This window comes from Gopherus evgoodei, chromosome 3 (assembly GCF_007399415.2).
Source record: "Gopherus evgoodei ecotype Sinaloan lineage chromosome 3, rGopEvg1_v1.p, whole genome shotgun sequence".
In the NCBI taxonomy this organism is placed as follows: domain Eukaryota; kingdom Metazoa; phylum Chordata; order Testudines; family Testudinidae; genus Gopherus; species Gopherus evgoodei.
The window spans coordinates 91,792,229-91,818,967 of NC_044324.1; the positions used below are offsets into that span (position 1 = coordinate 91,792,229).

At 39.4% G+C, this 26,739-nt stretch overlaps 1 protein-coding gene across 5 annotated transcripts in view; it reads right to left on the reverse strand.

Annotated features, from left to right (window-relative positions):
* Window positions 1–1,690: 1,690 nt before the first annotated feature.
* PDSS2 (decaprenyl diphosphate synthase subunit 2) overlaps window positions 1,691–26,739 on the reverse strand; it is a 175,507-nt gene continuing 150,458 nt past the window's right edge. For 2 of the 5 annotated variants that reach the window (XM_030556056.1, XM_030556055.1), the window contains 4 exons: window positions 25,016–25,189; window positions 23,763–23,894; window positions 21,488–21,523; window positions 1,691–3,436 (listed from right to left, as the gene is read on the reverse strand). In XM_030556056.1, the coding sequence (XP_030411916.1) occupies window positions 3,278–3,436; window positions 21,488–21,523; window positions 23,763–23,894; window positions 25,016–25,189 (501 nt within the window). In that variant the 3' untranslated portion in view covers window positions 1,691–3,277. The other 3 variants (XR_003999556.1, XM_030556058.1, XM_030556057.1) reach the window with 3 other exon arrangements.

The window sequence follows — 26,739 nt, forward strand, 5'->3', positions numbered from 1 at the left end:
GAGCTGTGAACTCTTTCTCTTCCCCAGCCTTGTGAGGAGGATGTTGGAATGGGGAATCTCCCTCTAGCTGTTGTTGGGGAGAGGGTTGTCTTCTCCTAATTATTTTCCCTTCCACTTCACATGAAGGATTTCCAGTGGTTCTGAGCTGATTGGGCCTGTTTGCACTGAACACACCTTTGATCAACCAGTGCCTAAAGTCAGGCAGAATGAGTGGAGCACATGGTACTCCAGTTTTTGGGGTTTGTTTTTTTTAATAAATAAAATAAAAGGTCACCTTCCCCCTTTTAACTTAGACCAAATGTTAGACAGGGCAGGACTTGCTCTGTGATAGTCCCTCCATTTTTTTCTTTCTTTTAGCAGATTGTGCTTCCTTTTCACAGATGCAAAAGGGCTGTGGTTTGTAATTATGCTGTCAACAGATTTGCCAACAAGGACACTAGTGGGTCAGATCACTGATTGCTATTGCTGCTTATCAACTAGTTGAACCTCAGACAGACACTTTGAGAGAAACTTGGGGGTACATCATGTTCATTGGGGGCCCCAATCCCTCCCACTTTATTTTATTTGCACAGATGTTACATTTGTTTTGGGGAACCCCCTGAGCTCAGGGCCCCTTCAGTTGTCCCTCCTTCCCCTCCTCTCATCAGCCCTGACGTCAGAGAAAAGTTTGGTTTTGAGCCCATTGTACTCTTCAGAAGCTTCCAGACACTTCATCTTTACCGTGTGTAATGAAATACAAAGCTAAGACCTGTGCAGTCTCTCAATCAACAAGCAGCTCAAAGGAAGAAGTATTTCAAGAAGTAGTTAGCTCTGACAGTCTTTTCACCAGACTCTCACAATATCCTTTCCTAACCTATTCCATAAATTGTATTAGCTATTTAAGGGACCCAGGGGTCATGGATTTCTCCTTCAGAATAAACTTGGTACTGTAACATCCTTGTTTTCTGAATAACCTTTTCCTCTAGAATTTTGATCCCACTTTGTTAGCTAAAAAACGATGTTGGCACAAGAACAAGTGTATATAAACTGGCCATGAATAAAATTTAGACTGGAGATTAGAACAAAGTTTCAAATTATCAAAGGAAAGATGTTCTGGAATAGCCTTTAAATAGGAGTAGTAAGGCCAAACAACCTAACTAGCTTTAAAAGGGAGCTTGATACATTTATGAACAGGATTATATGACTGGATTGCCTGTGATAGGGAACTTGACTCGATGACCAAGAGGTTATCACTTCCAGTCCTATAGTTCGTATGTTTTGCCTGTAGGGTTCAGTGTAGGGTATCCCTGAAGGATCCAAAACAACAACAAAAGCATGCTTTCAATTAGTTACTGGAAGAGATCATAGATCTATATTATGAAGATTATGAGATTGTTCATTTTCACCAATTCAACCAATGAAGTCTACAATATCACTACTATTTGGTTTTGCTTATTTGTCTTCCGAAAGAGATATTGATAAAAGTTGTACTTTCAGGAAAAGAAACATATGCCCCGTCCTGTAATATGCTGCCTGTTTCTTCCATGCTACTGAGTGTCATCAGTGGAAATCAAAGGGTGTTGAAAGGACTCAGGATGTCTCTGGAGTCCCTCAGCTTCCTGCAGGATCAGCCCCTGAATTACCATGAAGTGTTTGAATAAAAAAAAAAAAAAAAAAGTAGGTTCATGGTAAGGAGAAAGCAACATATGGCTCTTACAAAACATAATGATTTATACACAGTTGAATAGAATAAAAGAAAAATAAAATGCTCTAAGAATTCAGTTTACTGTCAAAGGCATTGAAACTGCACTTGTATAACTTTGAGGAAGTACATCGATGTAGCAAGTACACTGTGTGCATATAACTTATATACATGCACACACCCACCCACCCACACAATGCTTTAACATATGTAGCTTTATATTTTCTTTCAGCTGAATGCAATATGCTGGTCCATGATAAAAAAAAAAGAAAGCTTTGTGACACCTTACTTTTTTTTGGTAGGAGGAGGAGCAAAATTTAACAGAAATAACTCCACTTAATGTTTGAGTGAGCGATGTAATGAAATCTGTTTGCTGTGCTAGCTGTCTCCAGATTGGGATGTAATTACACCACAGAAGGAAGAAAGGTAGCTGAGTCTCAATCTAGATCATTTATGTAAACTCAGCCTTCTTGTCAACGAAGTTCTCAGATTGCATGCATGCAAACCACAAAAATCATCTCCTATGAACAAACTAGAGACAGTGTCAAATTGCAGACTTCTGATATACCTTATATTCTTTCTGTAATTGGATTTAAAATCCGACACACTAAGGTTAAAAAAAACTTCTCACGTACTATATATTTATTTAGAAGAGTAAAAAACCTGTGCTAACAGAAGACTATTCCACACTCCTTTCTGCCAAAAGATTGATGCTGAACATTATAAATTCACATTTATTTGACTGAAGTGAAAACAAGTGTCACATAAATCTGGGAAATTATTTAGGGTAAGATTGCGTTGAAACAAATTACTTGATCTGGAGGAAAGATTTTTTTCCTAAAAGCATTGAAAACCTCATCTTTGAGCCAGAGCAAAGTATTTTATATATACAGTATAAAAACATAGGCAATCGATTCTCTTTACAGAGCCAAGTTAATATTTGATTAAATATTTTAAGGCTCCTACTTACCATGCTTGACACACATTCTCAGCAAGTTTCTCAAATATTGAAATCATTAGGCACAGAGTAATTTTACATTTGAATACATAAAAACAGTGTGAGGAGACATAACTGCATGTAGACAGATAAAGGATTTTTCCTCATTAATTCACTGAACTGCCCTTCGTGTTGATAAATTGGTACATTAATTCTTGACTTAAACAGTCCTCTCTCTGGCAATTTTAGAAAGTGTTTCTCCTGACACCTGCAGCTTCAGGCCCCCCCGTCCTCTCTAGAGCAGGAAAACCACAGGCCACCACATTGGCGCCATCCCTGGCTATGTCCAATCAATAAGGACTTATTTCCTGTCCATTTGCTGAGGTCACAGAAGTGAGTCTCATTAATTATTTCTACTGGTGCAGCCTCAAATATGCTTCTGGCATGACAAGTGAAAACTGTTTGATCTTTTCCCTCTAATTTTGTTTATAGCAGTTCCAAAGAATGCATGTTCATTCAGCAATGCAGTAAACGATCAAAAAAAAAAAGCAACTAACAAATTTAGTTCTTTTAAAAATACAGGATATTTTTCCCTTGTCCCAGCCACTATCCATATAGTTGTTTTCTTCAAATGAACAACAGTTTATTTTTTGAATATCTCATGAAAATCTGGTCACAGCATAAACCATGTTTTCTAAAGCAGATCTGGCCTCAGAGGGAGGGAAGCACTCCAGGGCCTCCAGTGCTCTGTTTCCATGGTAATGACATAGGTCAATAGCTGAAGTCACACCTTTGCCAGCCTTGATTGCTTCTTGCAACTGTTAGAAAACACATGCATAATAAAATCAGTTTTGACTATACTCCATATACAATTATTTCTAAAGATAACAGTAAGAATTCAGTATTTCCATTACCTTGAGGTAAGGAGGGCAGCTAAAATCAAATCACTCAGAAAAGCTCTCATACGATTCGCAAATATTAAGCTGCTCTACCTTCAGCTCCTAACTACAATAAAACCTCAATCAATTTAAACTATAACACTACTTCCTGATAATTCAAAATGCTAAGACTTACAACATGCACGCAACAAAGACAGGAGGTTTACACATATCTGGACCTGTCCCTAACCAGAAAATTTTTGTATAATATATAAGCCAACATGTTCACCAAGCACTTATTTTCTTATACTCCAAATGTGGGTATCACAGGTCCAAATGGATTTATAAATACACATTTTCATATTTGATATATATTATATATTTTATAAATACATACTTTCATCGTTCATAAATATATAATTCCAGATTTCTTGTAAGCAGACTAAGGAGGATATGCACTCATGTCTCCATCTTTTATATATTTTATTAATATTGCTCTGTTTGCTCATATGTTAAAATTCGTTACAGTGGACAACAGCAAATTACCTCAGTAAAATGCAACTTAAACCCAAGTCTGCCATCAATTCTACCATGCAAACTCAATGCACTCAGTAGGGATGGTGACTTTGAGGATGGAATACAGCTCCAATTTGCATCGTATTAAATAGGAAAAGTTTCCATGGAATAATAGACATTTTCTGGCAAACTGCTGGAGAGAAGTGCAAAACTTGGGTAGAATGTCAGGCAACATTTGTATGCTCTTTATGAGACTTTAAATTTTGTGGAAGTTCTTTAAAGCGGTCTTATGTTAAAATGTATTTTAAATTGTTTTTATGATGAAGAGCATCCTGAGAGCATCACCAGAAAAAGGTGAAACTATATTTATACAAATTTTTATTGTTTGATTGCCTTTAATATGTAATCTTCACAGAAATCCCAATCCAACAGCTGGATGAGTGAAAGGACAGGAATCAAACCCAGGTCTCTTATCTATTTGACTTAGGGTATGTCTACACTTCAATTAGTCACCTGCAGCTGGCCCATGCCAGCTGACTCTGGCTGATGGGCTATTTAACTGTGGTGTAGACATTCAGGCTCAGGCTGCAGACCAAGCTCTGGGACCCTCTCACCTTGCAGGGTCCGACAGCCTGGGCTCCAGCCTAACCCTGAAGGTCTTCACAGCAATTAAACAGCCCCTTCACCCGAGTCAGCTGTGTGTCTAATTGCAGTGGACGTACCTTTAGGTATTTATATGGCCCCCATCCCCGCAGTATCTGAATGCTTCACAATCTTTAATGTATTCTACATGGTTTAATGGTAGTGTCTCATTGTCATTGGATCAACCTATCAAATACAGAGCTTTTATTAAATACATATTAATATTGTATCTAAAATTATTATGCAAAATAAATCTTTTAAAGGAAATTTTACTGCAATATATTACAGTACACATCACCACAAATCACTTCTATTCAATATTACTTACATCAATATAACATTAACACATCTAGTTTAAATGATATGGAAATATTTGAGAACCAGAACTGTAAGTCATCCATTTTATATAGGCAGTTGTATTTATATATAAATGATTGACTTTTCTTATCTAAATACCTACTAAAGTGGATTCATTGTATGTATTTGAGAATGAAATCAATTGAAAGCATATTATAGTACTTTAGTGCTCAAATCCCAGTTCATAAAAAATGTATTTCCCACTTAAGTTAGCGTTTTCATGTACTGTGCTTTGGAGAAGTACTTCTCCTGAAGCAGAAGTGCACTGTACTGTTTATTCAACACCTTTTCCAATATGTGTAAATCATCCACATATCCACAGTTATGACGAATGGATGGAGTCTCTAGTGAGAAAGAGTAATTTTAACAGGATAGAAGGGTTCTTCGGTTGACTCAGCCTATGAGCAGGTGTTAGAATTTGCATGATGATGCTAAAGTTGTGTTGACTTACTGAAGCTTATCAACACTATCCAGGATATCAGAGATGCAGAAGGAGATTGCTGGCAACAGTGGACCAGAAAGAAGAAATCCTGCAGGGAAACTTTAGGGAGAGTCAAGCTCAGAGAGGAAGCTTAGTTTGAGGTTTACATTCTATTATTGGTTTTCGGGTACTAATAAAGCCAAACCCCAGAAAGGAGGAGAGTTTGGAAACTAACATAGGGTCTGCACATTGTTAAAGGCAGAGTGAAAACTCCACCCATTCAAAGGCATGCCATGTATAATTACTTTATATGTATACAGTGCCTTGCAACCAAAAGAATACCAAGCTTATTACAAACTACTCACATAAGAATTACATACCAGATCAGACCCATCCACTACCAGATGCCCCAGAAGGTGAAAGAAACCCCAGATGGGGTAATAACAGCATAACCAGCTCATTGGGTAAGTTTCTTCTTACCCCCATCAGTTATTTGGCTCATGGGGCCAAGATGAAAGAGGATGGCTTATAGTCCTTAAGAACTTTTAAAAATTCTTAGGAATATCTGTTATTCATATAAACACTAATCTCTGGCCTCAACAGTGACTTGCAGCAAGGAGTTCCAACTTCTTTTTATCAGTTTTAAATTTAATGTCTTTCAATTTTGTATTATGGGAAAACAGGAGTTTCCGATATTATGAGACGGGATAAATAGAAGTGGCCAATTTTCCTTCTGTGTGCTATTCATTATTTTGTATGCTTCTATCATGTTCCTTCTCGTTAACTTCCTTTCCAAATTAAAAATACAAATCTTTGTCATATTTCTTTATATGGAATATTTTCTCTCTCTAGTCATAGGATCTCTTCACTCACTACTGAAAAACAGGAATCTTTGCAGTGATACTCAACACTGTAAGAGCACACAGCACAACCAAACACTGAACTACAGAATAGGACTGGAAGTGAATATTGTATCCATTGCATTAAAACTACTGGGGAAACTTTAGATATATAAAATGCAATTACCTAAACTGGATATTGCCCAGGCATTGGGGCTAGTGCCCCTATTCTACTCTTCCAAGAGGTGCCACAAGATCTTTAAGATCACAAACAGAAGGGATCCCACCTTTAAATCTCACCAAAAAGACAGCTCAGTGTTCCAGAACACCATGTTAGGATAATGGTTTAAAACAGATTTGAAGGAAAGAGTGCCACCCACTGAATTGCCAGAATTACTTTCTCAGCACCTTGGGTTTTCCTTAGAGGTACCCACATACTGACCAAGCTTGACTGCTTCATTTGCGATCTAATGAGCTCAAAAAGCCCAAAGTGTTATTTCTGTAGATGGCTGTGTGTGTTCATTAGAAAAATAATAATTTAAAAAAACCTGCCCAAGTTAACTTATCCTCAATGCACAACAAGGCACTGAGAATAAATAACCTTCCTTCCTATTTTCCTCATAGAAGAACCCCATTTGTTTACTTCTTTTAAAGAGAGCAATACCCCATAATCCCCTTTCTCCTGGCAGACCACCTGCCTTCCACTTCCTGTTCAACTCACAGTGCCACCAGTATTACCTTCCAGCTAGTCTCCACAACTGGACTCCATGCTGGTTCATCCTTTACCCCCAGTCACCAATGTCAGTGCTATTCATATCCTATCCCCCTTTCAGCCCCTGGTTAAGAAACCAGAAGGAAAAGGAGATCATTTGGAATGCAGGTTAAATGGATCAGGTTGGATTTCTGCTTCTTGTCAGGCAGGGTAGATTTGAGATTTGCTCCATCCAAAGTCATGATGTCAGGATAGCCAGGTGTCACAAAGACATCTGTATGGACCAAAACAAGTACGTTTTGATTAACCATGGGCTTTACCTTACAGTGCCCGCCAACTGTATTCTTATGAGCTAGCAAGATTTTGAAACTACAACAATTCTGTACTTGAGTGGAATACATGTGAAATCCAGGATACCAAGCAAACACTGTTATCAGTAGAAGCAGCAAAGAATCCTGTGGCATCTTATACACTAATAGACGTTTTGGAGCAAGAGCTTTCATCGGTGAATACCCACTTCCTCAGATGCATGTAGTGGAAATGTAATGTTATCAGTAGGTCATTCTTCACAGAAGATGAAATGCTAATCATTGTTACTTTCACTTTGTAGCATTAGTTTTTTCAGCATTAGGGCACATTTAAAATGTAAGGGATATTCAACATTGGGACTAACAATTTTAACAATGCCCGCCTCTCTGATGACTTGTCAAAAGTGTGCTAGTTGTGATGATAGTTGTTTCACATAGTGAGAAATAGACTTTTGAAACTGGCAGTTCATTTCACATAGGGCACTGGCCAGTTATCAGATGGCAACCACCTTTGGATATTATCAGATTCAGTTGGATTTGAACCAGTGATCTAGTGGTGAAAAAAAAAATCAATATTCCTTATTCCAGTCACTCAAGCCACACAGTCCTCCCTGTAAAAATGTCTATTCAAGATAAAACTGGCATATGTAAAGTGAAATTTTAAAAAAGAGATTAGGAAAGCTGTCAGCCACAGCACAAAATGTAGGGGACGTCGTGGGCGACCCAGAGCAATATGTTGGATTCCTCTTGGAAGGAAGAGCTTATGCAAAAAGTCTAAAAAAAATAATAATTTTTTATTAAAAAATTGCTGACACTGGAGAACCAGAAAATCATTTGCAGGAGAAAGGATCATAAGTATTCCAGCAGGCGGGGATGATCCAGAGCCTATCAAGTTTATTGAAAGATTTTCCCCTTAATTATTTCTTTTGTAATGTTTAGAAAGGTCCACTTTTAAGTAAGGGGCAGGACTTCTAGGAGAAAAGACTGCTGGTAAATATTCCGACCCAACCAGACTCATGTGGAGGAACAGACTTCTCCCAGCTTTGGGAGAGAGACTGTATGGAGATGTGAATATTTTGTTCTTTTACTCTGAGTAACAATGTAAAGTCTAAAGTTCAAGAAAACTTTTGAATTAAACTAAATAGCTTTATGAAAAGAAAATATTAAGGTCCTAACATTTGTTTTCTTGTCAAACTCAGTTAATTATGATCTCATGTATTTTCTGGGACAAGATGTCAGCAAACAAGTTCGGAGAAGATTCTGTGAACAATATCTAAGGAAAACGATCCTGTAATTAGATTTCCTGTTCAGGTCTGAGTTCCTCAAAGATCATGAGTTTCCACTAATCCTGAACTAAGCCAATACATTCTGTTTGCATCTGAGGTGTATGGTACTTGCGGAAACAAAACAAACCTAAATTGATCAGTGGTCAAGTGACTAATGCATTAAGTGTTTCCAGTGTTCTTTGCTAGCTTTTCTAAATTTGTTTTCTCTCTTGTGGGAACATTCTACCTCAATAAACATTGATATTTAGATTGCTAAAATGTACCTTGAAATGGCACCTATGCATGTTTTTTCTAGATTAATTTTCTACCTTGCCCTCCTTTTGCTTTTCAACCATCTCGGAATGTTTCAGCATTAACTGTTACATATTCGATCTTTTTTGTGGCTTGACACACGGTTAAGCTCTTCCTCTTCTTTCCTCCCCAAATGGGAGCTGGACAATCATTTATTTATTTTAATTGCCTCACTTCATAATGTATAAACTGCTACAATCAAAAACTTTCCTTTGCCTTTCCTGGTAGTATACAGAATAGGATGTCACTTGAATTGGACGGCTAAGTGTAGCTTGCCCAATATTTGCTAACATACGTTTTGCATTGTAAAATAACAGTAAAAATAAAGACAACTAAATCTTTAACTACAGTGATATAATTCCCTGTACAAAAGTATATTAATAAAATGCTAAGTATGAACAGTAGGGTGGTATTTCTTTTCCATCCATCTCATACTGAAATAAATGAGTTTTTTCCCCCTGAAACTTAAGAAAAAAGTAACATATGGGCAGAGACTAAGTCTGGAAAATTTCAGCCTCAAAGAAGAAAGTTTAAAAAAATTTTAGCATCTGGAAAAACAAAAAAGAAGTAGTTCGAATGAAATTGTTATGAAATCTTGCTTTAGCAGTCACTCCAGCTATAACATTGTTTTAACAGCATATTTTATTAACATGTACAGGAAATCATTTATCTATCTGCACTGATGAAGTGTGTATGTTCTTTAGAGGTTTCAGAAAACAACACGCCAACAACTCTTCTTTGTGTCCTCTGTCTGATAGGCTAGCCTGATGGGCTTTGTACAGTAGTTTTAACACTGGAGTGATTTTAAAATCAGACACTAGGAAGTAAAGTATGTCTCTTTAAAAATCTATGCAACTTCATTTTATTGTACTTTTAATACAGTGCCAAAAGTTGCTGTTAGTGGTGGTCTTATTATTGCATATCATCAACCCAATATTTACACTAACAGTCAGACACTTGTTTGTGTCTTAATTAAGACAACATTGGAGTGGATTCTATCCTATCAAAGTCTCACTAGAGGCCTGCCTAAATAGATTAGATAGCTTTTCTTTTTTCATTATGATCCAGTCAAGGGCTGGTAGAGGAATAGGCATTTTTAAAAAAACCTAAAAGTCAAATAATTATAGTGTCCTGCATAGAACACAAAGTTCAACAACTTAAAACAAAGTAGGAAACCTCTTATTTTGAATGGTTTTAGCATCCTCTTGCAATATTGCCAATTTAATTTAATAGATTCCAAAGCCCAAAGGGACCATTCTGAACATCTAATCTGACCTCCTGTGTAATACAGGCCATAGAATCTCCCCAAACTAATTCCTAGTGCAGAGTTTTTACAAATACATCCAATCTTGATTTAAAAATTGCCAATGATGGAGACTCCACCACAGCCCATAGTAAATTGTCCCTCACTGTGAAAAATGCATACCATAGCTTCAATTTCTAGCTATTGGATTATGTTGTAACTTTGTCTGCTAAATTGAAGAGCCCATTATCTAATATTTGTTCCCCATCTAGGTACTTACAGACTATAATCAAGTCACAGTCACAACCAAGGTTTGACCTTATGGTTGGTGCATGTGTCAGGAGCCAGGGAGGGTAGAATACTGGGAGTCTGAGACAGGCCAGAGGGCAGAAAAAGTGTCAGGATTCAGGCAGGATCAGGTTACCATGAGATCAGAGTCAGGGAGTAGGAGCAGGTAGTTCAGGGGAGACAGTCCTAAGCAGGGGAAACCCAGGTGCATGGACAACTTCCTGTTTCTCTGCTTGATTTAAATAGAAACAGGGAAGAAATTGGGACCCCCAGAGTTCCACCAGTCAGGTCCCAGAACTGGAGTCCTCGATCAGTGTTGAACTTGCAGTTCTGGTGATTATTAACAGGTCACTAGGTGACAGGTTGGAATTTACTGGCTTCTAAGGGTATCTCTACACAGCAACTAGACACCCATGGCTGGCCCAAGCCAGCCAGCTCGGGCTTGGGATGCGGAGCTGTTTCATTGCTGTGTAGACTTCTGGGCTCGGGCTGGAGCCTGGACTCTAGGACTCTGTGATGTGGGAGCATCCCAGAGTATGGGCTCCAGCCCAAGTACAGAAATCTATACAGCAATGAAACAGCCCTGCAGCCCAAGCCAAAGTTAGCTGGTGTGGACCAACTGGAGGTTTCTTTGCTGTGTAGACATACACCCTAAGAGCCCAGACCTGTGATCCCTGACTGCATCCCTTAACTTTCTCTTTGTTAAGCTAAATAGATTGAGTTCCTTGAGTCTATCACTATCAGGGTAAGCCATATAGTCAGAGGACAAAAACAGGGGTGGGGAAAGACAGGCTTTGTCTGTACTGCACTTTCGTTGGTAAAACATTTGTCATTCGGGGTGTGGAAAATAACACACACCACTGAGTGACAACATTTTATGAAGAAAAGCGCCAGTGTGAAAAAGCACTTTGTCAGCGGGAGAGCTCTCCTGCCAACAAAGCTAATGCCACTCGGTGGAAGTTTTTTGTCGGCTAGAGCGCTCTCTCCTGCCAACAAACAGCAGCTACACTGCGCGCCTTTTAGCAGCGTAGCTGTGTCACTGAAAGGTGCATAGTGTAGACATAGCCTAAGACCGACTGCAGAAGTGTTAATGAGCCACTCTACCTTTAATGATCCCTTAGAATATGTGCTACTTATTCTAAACAATTTGTTCCACCTTGCATTTCGCTGTGAAACTCTGGAGTACCCAGACCTGAAGACAGTGCTCTGTGTGGCTCACATCTTGTCTCTCTCACGAACAGAAGTTAGTTCAATAAAAAGATATTACCTCATCCTTCTTATCTCTCTCCACTCCTACTCTATATTCCCCTGTTTAAGCACCCAATGATCTTGAATGCTTATGGATCAATGTCCTAACAGATAAAACAGAAGATGGGGTTTTAGTTGGTGTCTGCAGACCACCAAATCACATTAGGGAACAGGATGACCACCTCCTGAAGCACCAATCTATAATGAGTAGGGAAAAAAAGCTGTGAGATCATGGGGGACTTCAATTTGAATGACATATGCCGGAGGTCTCATGCTGTCAGTACTAAAACATCCTTGGAATTTCTAAACATTATACATGACAATTTCCTAATTCAAGAAGCATCGCAGCCAACATGGGGAATTCATTATTAGACCTTGTCCTAACAGATTAAGAGGAAGTGATCACAGAATAAAAATCAATGGTATCTTAGGTACAAGTGATCATGACTTTATTGCATTTAAAACGTCACACAGAATAAATCCAGACCAGTAATATGTATACTTGGTGCTTCACTAGGGCCAATTTCAAAAAAAAATAATTATGCATCAAATCAGCCGCGAAGAAGAATTTTATCAGAAAAATGTGAATGATAATTGGCAATCTTTTAAGAACACCTTACTAGATGCACAAAAAGTCACAATCCCACAAACAAGAAAGAATGCTGTACTGGTTCGAAAGCAGAACTGGTTCAGAGGGGAAGTAAAGGCAGCTGTAAAAAATAAAATATATAGATATTGTGACAAAGTTCCTTCTCTACCCTGCTGGGTCCTGTGCTTATTGGCAGATTTGCTCACCTCAGTGATCTTCCCCTCTGGTGGAACCCACAATCTGGGTCAACTCCTCCTGTGTCTGATCAGGAGTTGGGAGGTTTGGGGGAAACTCGGGCCCGCCCTCTACTCTGGGTTCCAGCCCAGGGCCCTGTGGATTGCAGCTGTCTATAGTGCCTCCTGTAACAGCAGCATGACAGCTACAACTCCCTGGGCTACTTCCCCATAGCCTCCTTCAAACACCTTCTTTATCCTCACCACAGGATCTTCTTCCTAGTGTCTGATAATGCTTGTGCTCCTTAGTCCTCCAGCAGAACACCCTCTCACTCTCAACTCCTTGCACCTCTTGCTCCCAGCTCTTCACACGCATACCCCAGGTGCCCTGATTAGCCTGCCTTGACTGGCTGCGGGTGTTCTAATCAGCCTGTCTGCCTTAATTGGTTCTAGCAGGTTCCTGATTACTCTAGTGCAGCCCCTGCTCTGGTCACTCAGGGAACAGAAAACTACTCATCCAGTGACCAGTATATTTGCCCTCTACCAGACTCCTGTACCCCACTGGTCAGGGTCTGTCACAATATACATACACACAACAAATGGAAGAAAGGGGAAGCTGATAGTACTGGATATATATTCAGAAGTTAGAAATTCTAGAAAATTGCTAAGAGAAGCACAGTGGTGCAAGGAGAACTCTATGGCCAGCAGGGCCAATGACAATAAGGAGAAGTCCTTAAAATATATTAGGAGCAAAAAGAATCCTAACAATGCTATTGGTCCCTTACTATGTGGAAATGGTAGAATTATCAATACTAATGAAGAAAACACAGACGTTTTCAGTAAATATTTCTGTCTAATATTTAAGGAAAACACAGATGATATAGGCTCATCATACAATGTCAACACTCTTTTCATTCTTCTAGTATCTCAGGAGAATGTTAAACAGAAGCCACTAGAATTAGCCATTTTTATAGCGGCAAGTTCAGATAACTTACATTCAAGAGTTTTAGAAGAGCTGGCTGAGGAGCTCACTGAACCATTAATGTTGATTTTCAGTAAAAGGCTAGGAGTGCTGGGGAACTTCCAGAACACTGGATAACAACTAATATGCCAATTTTTCAGAAGGGTAAATGGGATGACCCAAGTAATTATAGGCATGTCAATCTGACATCGATACTGGGCAAGATAATGGAATGGCTGATACAGGACTCATTAAAGAATGTAATTAATGCAATCAACATAGGTTTATGGAAAATAGATCCTCAAACCAGCTTGATACTGTTTTTTGATGAGATTACAAGTTTGGTAGATAGAGGTAATAGTGTTAACAGAATACACTTAAAATCTTGTGAGGCTTTTGACTTGATATCATACCATGTTTTGATTAACAACTAAAATGATATAAAATTAACATGGCACACATTAAATTGATTAAAAATTGGCTACCTGTTAGATCTCAAAATATAATTGTAAATGAGAAATCATCATTGAGTGGGTATGTTTTCACTTTGGTCCTGCAGGGATAAGTTATTGGCCCTATGCCATTTAATATGTTTATTAATGACCTGGAAGAAAATATAAAATCACTGATAAAGTTTGCAGATGACACAAAAATTGGTAGAGTGGTAAATAATAAAGAGGACAGGAGTGATATGGATGAGTTGTTAAACTGGATGCACACAAACAACATGTATTTTAATATGGCTAAATGTGAACGTATACATCTAGGAACAAAGAATATGTGCCAAACCTATACAATGAGGGATTCTATCCTGGGAATTATAGGCCTGAATATCAGTGACACTGAAAAAGATTTGGGGGTTGTGATGAATAATCATCTGAACATGAGCTCCCAGTGTGACTCTGTGATAATTTTATATCATTCTAGTTTTTTTAATTAAAATGTCGTACAGTGCAAAGTCAAATGCCTTACAGAAGTCTAAGTATATCACATAACACTATTACCTTTATCGACCAAACTTGTAATCTCACCAAAAACAGATAGCAAGTTAGTTTGACAGGATACACATTCCATAAACCTATGCTGATTGCATTAAATATATCATCCTCCTTTTGATTATTTATTAATTGAGTCCCATATCAGCTGCTTCATTATCTTGCCTAGGATCAATATCAGACTGACAGGCCTATAATTGCTTGGGTCATACCACTGATCTTTTTTAAAATATTGGCACATCAGCTTTCTTCCAGTCTTCCAGAACTTCTTTGGTGTTCCAAGACTTATTCAAAATCAACATTAATGGTGAGTTCATCAGCCAGCTCTTTTAAAACTCTTGGGTACAAGTTAACTGGAATTGCTGATTTAAAATGTATAGCATTTAAATATTAGATATTTAAAATATCGCATTCAAAAGGAGCTTTTTTTTAGATTTACACATTATTTGATTACAGAATCACCAAAGGAATTAGTAGCAGTGGCTACACCGATCCTGCTGAGACAAAAGTTTAATGAAAAATATTGTAGGTCCTAAGCTCCGGGTAAGAATTAGAATCCTCCATTCTTTCTACTTCATTGCTTTTTTTGGAGCAAATCAGTAAATAGAATGCACTGTAGTTCCATGGACTGAACATTGATGATTCTTTGGTACTTAATGAAGTGGAACACTGTAGGACTATTGTTATGTGCAGCATAAGATTGCAAAACTGTTCTGTGACAGTGCTGTAGTGCATTAATGCACAGACTATGGTAATCAATTCTGAATTTTGGGGAGGGTAGTTGCTTCTGACAAGACTAAGTTCATTATAGTATTGTTGTTATTTATTATTTGCATGACGGTAGGGTATCTTTAAGAACTCATTTCCTTAAATGTCACCTTTCTCCACTTTTTCTTTGGCTCTTTCCACCTCACATCTTACGCCAGTATATTAGTCTCATGCAGTGCAAGAGCTGCTGGGTACATCATTTCTGAGTACAGGTACAAAATCTGTTTCTCATGTTAACATCCTATAAGTACATTGCTTCATACACAAACCAATAAACTCACAAAGTATATCAACACTGTGTGACACGCCATATTTCCCATGCCAGTTTGAAAGAAAGCAATCTGCAGCAGAGCAAATGAATAAGATCACATGTCAAGATTTAAAAAAGCCCTACTCTGCTTAATTCCATCCCTTCAAGAAATGGCATCAAGGAAAATGCCCATTCCTTTCTGTAATACCGTAATAACTGGTGGAAAAATTCATAATGTAATTCAAAGGCCAGAGAACTCTGAGGTAGGAGTCTAGAGTTCTACTCCTCGCTTGGCCATTGAACTATTGTGTGACATCAGACAAGTAACTTCCACTGTCCGTGCTTTGGCTGCCCCTACAACTGTTTGTCTGTCTGGTCCAGTTAGACTACATTACTCGGGGCAGGAACCTTCTCTTAAAAGTATTTGTACATTGTCTCTAGGAGATACTGTAATACAAATAATAAATAATTCAACAGGGAAACTTTGTTTTGGTAGAACTGTATTACTTACTGTGCATGGCAAGAAAAGGGTAAAGCAGAAAAAGGTGATTCTGGTAAACGACAGATGTTTTATCATAATAAGAGAGAGAAATGAGGGTGAGACAAAAGGATTTTCCCCAGATTCACTGATCCGCTGTCTCCAGCGGTGACACAAGTGGCACCTGCCTCAGTCTTATTACTACTCTCTTTTGTGCTACTTGAGGCACTTAATACTAAAACAGAGGTAGAACTACTTTTTCATCTCAGGAAGAGACTTTCATACAATATGATGGTGGATCAATGATTTGTCCGGATGCCGTAGTGATGGTGTAAAAATAAAATAAAATTAAAAAAAACACACACACACAGAGGGCATTCAGAGACTGATTAACAGCTTAGTGAGAAAATGCTTCTTGCAATATCAAAGTTTTTGTGATAGTAAGACTGATATATTGGAAAAACAGACTAAAAGTTCTGTAGAATGAAACGAAGCCATTGGCATGGAAAACTAAGACCCAATTAAATTAATGAAAAGTATTTCCTCTTCCTGTCAGAGCCCCAACTACATTTACTAGTGTCTCTGATGCATCACATGGACATTTTTCTTTGGTCAGTGTAGACATAGGGCTACAACTTTAAAACACTGTGCATCAAATGTGCAAATCAAAGTGCAGACAGAGACACAAGAATAAAAAGGTATAGGAGGCTGTTTTATGCCATGCAAAAATAAACTCTATGCCTAAAAGCAGGCATGGGGAATGGGTGGATCTCATTCTTACTTTCATTCATGATTTTTAATTGAAAATTGTATGAATATGTAAAATATGCTTGAGAAGATCAACTAAGCAAACAGAATTACATATATCTATAATATGTGTGTATAAATTAAAGCAGAAAAGATTTTATTAATTTAGTGAAAAAACAAAGAGGCTACTTCAATGTACTAAAACAGAAAATAATTAGGATAGAAATTAAAATGGTATGCTTTTTTGATGTACTGTGGCCAGGGTTTATTATCCTAACCTTAATAAAAGTAATATGGAGAAGAGCAACAAACATAATTAAAGGTATGGCAGAACTTCCAGTATGATAAGACTTCAGAAACTAGGATTATCTGAACTTTGAAAGGAGAATGATGAGGGGGATCTTGACTGAGGTAGAATAAGCTTGAATGATGCAGCAAAAATTGCCTAGTCCTTGTTTTTATCGTCTCCAATAGTGTGAAAACAAAAGACAGGTTATTGAACTGAAGACAATAAGGAAATATTTCTTGATACTGTAAATAGTGAACTTTGAAATTCACTCTAATAAAAGATCCTGTGACATGGCTATACCTGGCTTGGGTCAACTGACTCAGGCTCACAGAGTTCAGGCTTGCAGGGTTCAGGCTTGCAGGGCGTCAGGTGCAGTGTAGACATTCAGGCTTGGGCTAGAGCCTGGGTTCTGAAACCCTGCAAGTGTGGAGTGTCTCAGAGCCCGGTCTTCAATCTGAGCCCAAATGTCTACACTACAGCCTGAGCCCTGTGAGCCCAAGTCAATTGATCTGGGCTCTGAGACTCGGTGCTGTGGGTTTTTTATTGCACTGTAGATGTGCCTATTAAGTGAAATACGACAGCTAGATTTACCAAAACGATAGGATAATTTCATTATCACAATCAAATTTATGACATTTGCAGCTAAACAAGCCACATTAACACAAGGCTAATCAAATCTCATGCCACCAGGTTAAATCCAAGCACATGAAGGGTAAAGGAATTCCCTTTCCCACTCAAATGAAGATTACAAGCTGTCTAGGTGTATTATGGATTTTTCACCATCCTCTGAAGGAACAGATATTTGGAACTGCTGAGAACTATGTGGGAATACATAGACAAAGCCATAGGATCCAGCACAGCAAATTTTATGTTAATTCTCTTATTTTACAGCTACAGAAATACGGTGTGACAATAGAACAGAAGTGCAACAATTCAAAGGAAAAAGCTATGGAGTTTTTATAAGACTAAGTAGTCACCACACAAATTTCTCAGAGATGGATAGTTGAACAAAAATTTTGGTTCTTTTAGAAAATTAATAGCAATTGAGAAAGTCACACCACATGAACCAGGTTTTGTCTGCTGTGGTAAAAATATCTACTGTAGTCCTATAAAAAAGATGATTAGTTTAAGTAACAGTAAACTCAACCACAAAAATAATCTATAACTGGTTAGAACAGACACACATTTATAGAGTTTTTTGCATGGAACACTAGACTACATATTAGATACATACTATAGTTGTAACAATAAATTAAAGTATGAATTGTATCTCCTTGCTAGTTTTCCATCAGTTCTAGGAGACATCAATCAAAACTAACCAATCAATCATAACCATAAAGCTATTCAGCCTCTATTCAATATCAATGGGAAATTAAAAAAAAATTAATTTGTAAAAGACATCCGTGATTCAGATATATTTGGGGGTAACTAGCTGAAATCTCATGATCTTGCTAAGATTCAACCTGAACAATCAGCTTCTTTCCTACTTTAAGACTGACAGGATGCAATATGGAGCCTTTCACCTCTAGGTCACTGTGACCAAAGTTACCATCTGAAGTCTCTTCCGTGATAGATGTGAAAGTAGTGTCAGTCCAATTTGTAGCTGATGGTTTCCATGTTGCAGCTAGCAACTATACTGGAGTGTCCATAGAGTAGTCAAAGACTGAATAGGGATGGAAATTCAACTATCCTTATGTTCCTATATGTGGTGCCTCCAGTACACAGAGATGAAACACAACAGAAGAAAACAAAAAATTAAATCAATGAAAATAGGTTTTAGAAGTTCTAAACAAGGACCACAAATAGGGAAAATATAAATATATTCATACTGGTGACCCCTGCTGTCTTAACCTGGAGCCCTGCTTACTCCTCCCACTGTCATTCAGTCTGGATGACTTCTAAATCAAAAACTTGGCACTTCAAGTGAAGTACAAGGTATCTGTATCATGATAGTTCAATTCCATTATGAAAGGGTCTGAAAGAGATCTATCCAGTTCCTAGGGGTGGATTGGTTTTATTTACAACTACATACTTGAGTGAAAGATTGTCAGCATGCATATTAGTGTGAAGATTCCCCTACTGCGAGAGATACCCTATGGGCCTCAATTTTAGCTTGTGCAAGGAAAGGGAAGGTTTCGGTGTTTAGTTCACAAAAAGGCTGTAATGGAGAGGAGTGTAGGGAGCAGCTACCAGGAGAGGGAAGAATCCCTTTTACCTATGACATGGGGATGAGGTGGGAGGCAGAAAGGTAAGAGTGCATAACATCACTGAAAAGACGTCATGATCAGCAGTGCTGCATTAAAGAATTTTGGACTCTGTGCACTATAGAAATTGCTCCTCCAGCCAATTCACTCAAATTTGGCTTGGCTGCCCCACCATCATGACAGAGGGGCAGCCAGGCCAAAATTAAGTGGTGCTAGGACCCTGTTCTAGCTCTGCTCCAGCTGCTGCCAGCCTTGCATGGCATGAACAGGGGCTGCTCAGTAAAGTGCTCCTGCCTCAAATATATCCCACCTCACATCCAGACACCTGAATGTCCCTACCACTCCACATATACCCCAACAACCATAGGCACTGAGTTTCTAATGTGCCGGGGGCTGCTCCCCCCAGCTCCACCTCAGGTCCTGCCCCCACTCCACCCCTTCGTCCAAGACCCCACTCCGCCTCTTCCTCTTCCCGCCCTGTTCTGCCCCCTACCCTGAGCAAACCTCCTGCTCAGGGGAGGGGGCAGAACAGGGCGGGAAGAGGAACAGGCGGAGTGGGGTCTTGGACAGGGCAGGAACAAGGCCGTTACTCCTCCCCTCTCCCCGCCAGCGCCTCCTGCACACTGTGGAACAGCTGATCATGACATGTAGGAGATGCTGTGGGGGGGAGGAGAAGGCAGTTGGGGTAGGGGGAGGCGCTGCTGGGGGGCTGCTGGTGGATGCCAAGCACCCAGCTTTTTTTTCAGCATCCACGGAGTCAGCCCCTATGCAACACAACCCTCCACCAGCCCACACTTACCCTGACAGCCCCCCCTACATCCCAGTAGCCCTGATACATAACTTGTTCACCTCCACCACCTTGAACACCTCTCGCTCACGCCCAACACCTCACTCTACAGTCCCCCAACACTACCCACATAACCCACCAGGGCCGGCTCCAGGCACCAGCTCAGCAAGCAAGTGCTTGGGGTGGCCAAGGGGAAGGAGCGGCACATCTGGCTCTTTGACAACGAGTCCCTCGATCCCTCTCAGAGAGAAAGACTTGCCACTGAATTGCTGCCGAAAAATAAAGCGGCATGGTGGAACTGCCGCCGATTGCGATGGAGGCTTTTTCTTTTTTCCGCCGCTTGGCGCAGCAAAAACCCCGTAGCTGGCCCTGTAGCCCACCAACTTGCCACCAGCCCCTCACTCACCACCGCTAGGACCATCCTGACAACTCATTGACGCCCCACTCCATCCCCTACCTCTTAGTACTTTGCTCCCATTCCAGGAGGCTCCTCCCATTCCTAGCTCAACTCGCTCCCATAGCCCATCCTGTACTCTCATGGGTGGGTCAAATTTGAATGATTGGCATTGCCAGGTCACAACACCAGAGCCCTTTAAATCCCGCCCGCAGCTCAGCACCTGGGCTGGGGCCGAGATTTAAAGGGCTTGGAGTTCCCGCAGCTGCCGTGAGTCCAGAGTCCTTTAAATTCCCCCCCACAGCTCCGGTAGCCGGGCTAGGGCTGGGATTTAAAGGGTTCAGAGCTCCTTGCCACTGAGCCCCAGGTCCTTTAATTTTGCCACTGAGCCCTGGGGGCTCCCAGCCACCTCTGGGCTGGGAACCCCAGGTTGATTTAAAGGCCCTGGGGCTCCCAGCCACAGCCAGTGGGTGCCCCAGGGCCTTTAAATCTTGAGAGGCCCCACCTCTTCTGGTTGAGGCCCCGCCTTTCCAGATGAGGCCATGCCCCCCTCAGGACTCTGGCAGTACTGGTAAGTCCTGGTAAGTTACTTTCACCCTTGAATGCCACTTACTCAAATTTGGCCACTCCACCTCTCATGAAAATCTGGCATATTGGGTCTCAGGATGACCCACCCAAATCTAGTGGTTTAGTCCACCCCTGAGATGGGACCCTGTGCAGGTGCATTGAGTGCACATTGGTTAATCTGGGACTGATGATTAGGGGGCAGCCTGAGAATGACTAGCTTAATGAAATACAGGGAACACAAAAGCAACAAACTCCTTAGAAGAGAAAATATTTAAAATGTTTAAAGTTGGAGGAGGCAAGAGGGATAATGAAAGTAACAACAGTAGTAAAATGGCTAATTTTGATTCTTAGTGTTTAGTTTAATGCAATTGGTTCCCTATATCAAGTAGCCCCTCTGGAACATCTTAGGCATAACCATCTGGCACTATCATTGTCAGGACCAGACTGATAATGATCTAACCTGGTATGAAAGTTCCTATGTGATTGGATGATCCTAATTGCCTACTCTTTGTTATAGAAAGTTAAAATATCTCAGATAAATCTTTGACTATAATGAAAAAAGCTTCTCTGGAATCTAAAACCTAAAAATTAAAGCATTACATTTAAAATAAAATATAGTCTTAATGTAATTTACTCACCTTAGTAAAGTCCATTAAATTCCCTTTACTTTGTGCCTTAAACATAAGAAGAAAGATTAAACATAAAATGTGATCTGTTACCGACTGTTATTTTTCTAGACCTTCTGCTTTTCTGTAAGAAGAATGAAATATGTAGCGAGCTATACATTATAATTAATATTTTAAAATTAACTAACTTCCTTAAGATTCTGAATTTTAAAAAACCAAATGAATATTTACTAGCTGAATGCCTCATTACAACATGGAAAGAGATTTCAATGGACACAGGCACATCTTTGGATACCTACAACATTCAAAAGTTCTATCTAGATTAGAATACAGCTGATTCTTCAATTAAAAACATTTTAGACACAACTAACAACTTCCTTCAAAATCTTGCTCCTCATATGGATTGAGAAAACCCGAGATCCTGAATATAGTGTACTTCTGCCCAACAATAAAGGGATCAGAGTTAACAATAAACAAAATCAATAATAATTTAAAAAAAAAACAAAAAACAAGAACTAACCCCTTCCAGGAACAGCTAGCATGTACACAGGGGGGAAAAGTCTAGACTCGAACATTTTAAAGAGAGAATTTCAAAGACAATGTCAAAGTGGCAGACCTAAAATTAGAGCTCACAGCTGTGTTTTGGTTTGGACTCATGAATATAAAACACAGTGTCATCTCTTTGCTCCTTCTCTGTGCTGTCCTGATAAGTAATCAGGTATCAAAATATACAAGAATATTCTCTAATATGTTCCAGAGAGGGTCACTCTTGTATATTTTTAAATTGTTCCAATTCATAAAAACCAAAGCAGATGCAAGATTCAAGATGCTGGGCTTCAGTGTATTTTGTCACTGGGTGATGCGGAGATCCATATTTTGCATAACATACACATTTTCTATATACAAAAATCCTTCTTATCTGGGACACACCTGTTTGTTTCTCACTCAATGGCTGCTAATGCTAGACCCAGAGCATTCCTGGTCAGCCACCCCAAAGCCTTTTCCCCAAACCCAGTTTTGTCATCATTGCCCTGTCCATATAGTAGTCCCCCTCCCAAAGTCTGTGGAGGAAACAGAAGATTCCTGGTCCCTTACCACCCCTGTGCCCCCCCCCCAACAAAAAGGATGCAAACTCCAGTTATTAGGGAAGGCTTCTTCCCAAACAAGGGAGGATGCAGAATGGAACCACTCCCTCACAATCTTCTGGAAATCTATTTGAGAAACGCAGACACAAACAGATAACCAAAAAGAAGAGGTCAGGCAACCACTGTAAGGAGAAGACTCAGGGACTGGTCTGGGAGAGGAGCACTTAGGTGGGGACTGCAGCTTTGAAAAAGGTACCAATAACAGATTTGTAAGAGAACTGATTATTTTGTACGGACAGGAGAGAAGGGAGGAGAAAGAAAAGTGAAGGGATGAATTTAGGAAGGTGGGGGGAAGAAGCTGGAAAAAACAACCAACCGATGAATTGAGGGGAGATTGAAATGACTGAGGAATCGTAAATGGAAAGGGAAGAGAAGATAATTGATTAATCTGATTATAGGGGAAGAGAAAATAATTGAGGAATTTGGCAGGGAGGCAGAATTGATCAATGAATAGGTGAATGTTGATTAAATGCAAGATAACTGAGTTGGAAAGTGAGGAGTAACTAAGGTGAAACTGCCTGGTGTTTGTGGGGGACAAAAAATGAAGTATGTGTGAGAGAGGTTGGGGTGAAGTGTGCACATGTGGAGATCAAGAAGTGCACAAGCAAGCAAGCCCATGAGAGTGAGCGGGGAGTATCAGTGTCATGATGAGTGTCAGATTGTGCTTGTGCAGCTGGGGCAAAGGATGAAATGGTGCTAAGTCTTGCCTTTTTTTGGGTGGGTCCTACCTGTTCTTGTCCTCCTTCTTGTGTCATTATTATTATTTAGCCTAGAAGCCCCAGTTATGGACCAGAACCCTACAGTGCTAGACACTGGACAAACACACAAGTTTGCATTACACAATCACCCTGTTCTTATCTATTAATCTTATCAGGGAATTACTAGAGGGAAAGAAGAATTTGTAGTTGAAAGCTAATCGCCATGTTTCCAGGACAGCAGTCAAAGAAACACTGAATAGCTGGGGAATGGGTTAACCTCTATGTCCTCTGTCTTTGAGTACTCTGTTTTTGTGTTTCTTCATAGATGGCTCCATAACACTGAGCCTAGACTTTTCCAGAAACTGGGAGAAGAGGGAGGTGAATGACCAATCTAAAAATTACTGTAACACTACAAATTCACTTTAAACTGAATTGATAATTTACCTCTCTAATCTGCTTAATCCAGGCCTCCCTTCCAAGGAACTCCTGATGCAGGACTACAGGAGCAGAATTTAAACTAAAAGCCACAGAGTCACTAGATTTTCCTTTAATGAATGGCTGGAGGTCCAAGTGTAGCTGCAAGAGAGGATGAAAACATTTTTGTTAAATAAAAAAAAGGATTGGTACAATTTAGTTTTCTCTCTAGGTAAATAAAAACTAATTTAAAGAGTAGAAAACCCAGAATGGTGTGAATAACTCCAGTGCAGACTAAAAGTTCACATGACTTCAGGAAAGTAGTACTGCCAGATTAACAAACCAGAAACTTCATATATCAAAAAACTCTTAACATTTAAATTGCTATACTTTTACCATATGTCAGACAATGGTGGCTTTAGACTTCTGATATCTATGCAGCCACTTGTGATCCTGCTCCTCCAGGAGGAGCCCAGCCCTGCATATACAGGGCCGGCTCCAGGCACCAGCTTAGCAAGCAGGTGCTTGGGACGGCCACTCCAGAGAGGGGTGGCATGTCCAGGTATTGGGCAGCAATTCAGCAGAGGGTCCCTCGCTCCCACTCGGAGCGAAGGATCTCTCGCTGAATTGCTGCAGATCGCGATCACGGCTTCTTTTTTTTTTTGGCTGTTTGGGGCGGCAAAACCCCGGGAGCTGGCCCTGTACATATACACATTCAGCCATCAGCCAGAGACCATCTCCAGTTCCATGTCCCTCGCTCTATTCCTAAACTGTCCTCCTCTGCTGTGATAGCTGTACATTGGCTCCACTCTCCTAGCTCCATATTGGGGGAGTGATGGGGGTTCTTTATCAGAGGCTTCAAAAAAGTGAGAACAATTTGCCACAGCTGGGAAGGGGTATGAAATTGGCAGGTGGGTAGTAAGGTGAGGGAGTGGGAGAAAGAGAGTTGTTAGTATGTGGTGGTGAGAGTGACCCAGTCATTCATGGGAAGGACTCTGTTCTTTACAATTGTGAGTGGTATAAGAATATTTTCCATTTACCAGGATGTGTGGGAATTACTAGATGCAATATGAATACATTTCTGATACACTGAATATTTTATAAACAGTAGTTTTCTGTGACAGGCATATGGCTCTTTATACATATTGCCAAATTGGATAATTACAAGTGAATTCATTTAAAGTATCCACTACACTCAGACCCAAAAGAGGATCAAAAGAAGAAGATTAGAGAGGTTCTCATTTACCCTTTCAGTAGAAGGCTGAACAGAGAGAAAAGCATACCTTATGACTCATAGACATGTTCTTTCCATACTCAAATGCCATATCCTGGATCTCAGCATCATGCTTTGCTAATTCCATTGCAGCCTGGCAGCTCTTTGCCAACAAGGCACTATGGGACAGGAAAATTTGTTCTTTCCAAGTTGATATTCCAATATCATGTGTAAGACAGTCTTCCTGAAAAGGAAATGGAGGCTGAAATGAAAAAGCTGAAACTATGACAATATCAGACATAGGAAATTAAAAACACAGCTATGCCACCTTGGAAACTACCACTTACTGTAAATTCCAAAGCTGTGGACTTTAATGTGCCATGCAAAACAGCCACTCACCCAAAGAATATTCCTGTATGAAGTGATGGGAAATGTGAAAACATTACAGCGCATTTTAATTGCTGAATTGTAGAGCTGCTGCTCCCCCCAAAAAACTAAAGCATGTAGAGCGTTCAATAATCTTTATAATCAGTTTGCCTCTGAATTTTCATGTCACTACAATACGAACATTGGCAGCCAATTACATTCTTACTGACTTGCTGGTTAAAAAAGTGTCCTTTGCAACAAACCACTCACTGGTACCTCTCACTAGCAAACAAGAAAGAAAAGAACTGATCATTTAAATATTGAGTGGCATTTCTAACCAACAACATGTCAAGACATTATATGATTACATGAAATGCTACACTATAGCTTCTTCCTATAAATTCTAATATACATGGGATTTTAATGAAGAAAAAAAAAAGAGACCAAAAGATCTGTAAAGAATGTTTTGGAGATGTGTCTTTTTTGCTTCTCTATTCTAAAATAAGCAAGTCTTGATTTTTTTTTACATTAGAAACATCAGGAATGTCAAGTTTCAATTTCTCTGGAGGAGTCTCATAGATCTCACAGATGTTCATTGTGAGCTACAATGCCTAACCTGTAGGATCAAGGATGCTAAACCTTTAACAGTCTCTTTTTATCCAAAATCTTAATTGAATTTATATTTTAACAAAAACAAAAGAAAATATAATCAGTTTTAACAATTTGATTAAAACACTTTTCCCCAGTCAATTGTTCAGCTTAACTCTCTCCGCTCTTGTGATGTCATCATTTCACTAATCAGTGTCTTCAAGGCTAGACAGAACCTGACATTCTAATTTTTATATATACATATATTAATGTCAGGCTTCTTTATTAATTGTAAAGAAATAAAAAAGATCTCAAAGTCCAGTTTTTGTGACCCTTTTGCAGGTCCCCTTTAAAAAGGTAAAGGAAACATAGGTTATAAATGTACATATGTAGAAAAATGGTTTCAAATTTTAAATATTAAGCATCATATTTAATTTCTCAATATACTGAAATTTACAGCACTGACTGAGCCAAAAGGTAAAATTTTACAAAATGAGAAAACAAAACATCTAATAAGACCCCCTCCCCTACAGTTACTTCAATTAAATTGCTTAGAAATGAGTAAGAACTAAATCTGTGTGACCTCATAATTTTCTACTGGGTATTATCTGTCATGAATTTTGTAACAAATGAAATAAAATCCCTCTATTCAGCTCCAATCTTCCTCCCTTATGAATACTGCCAAGGAGTGCTGCGTTACTGGATAGAAAATAATACGAGTGATGGGAAAATTAGCAGAATTCTATAATGCCAAATAAACAAAACATTGTATCAAAATTCCATTGCCTTCAGACATACCCTTGCCCTTTAATAGGGAGGAGAAAGAACAGAAAATGACAT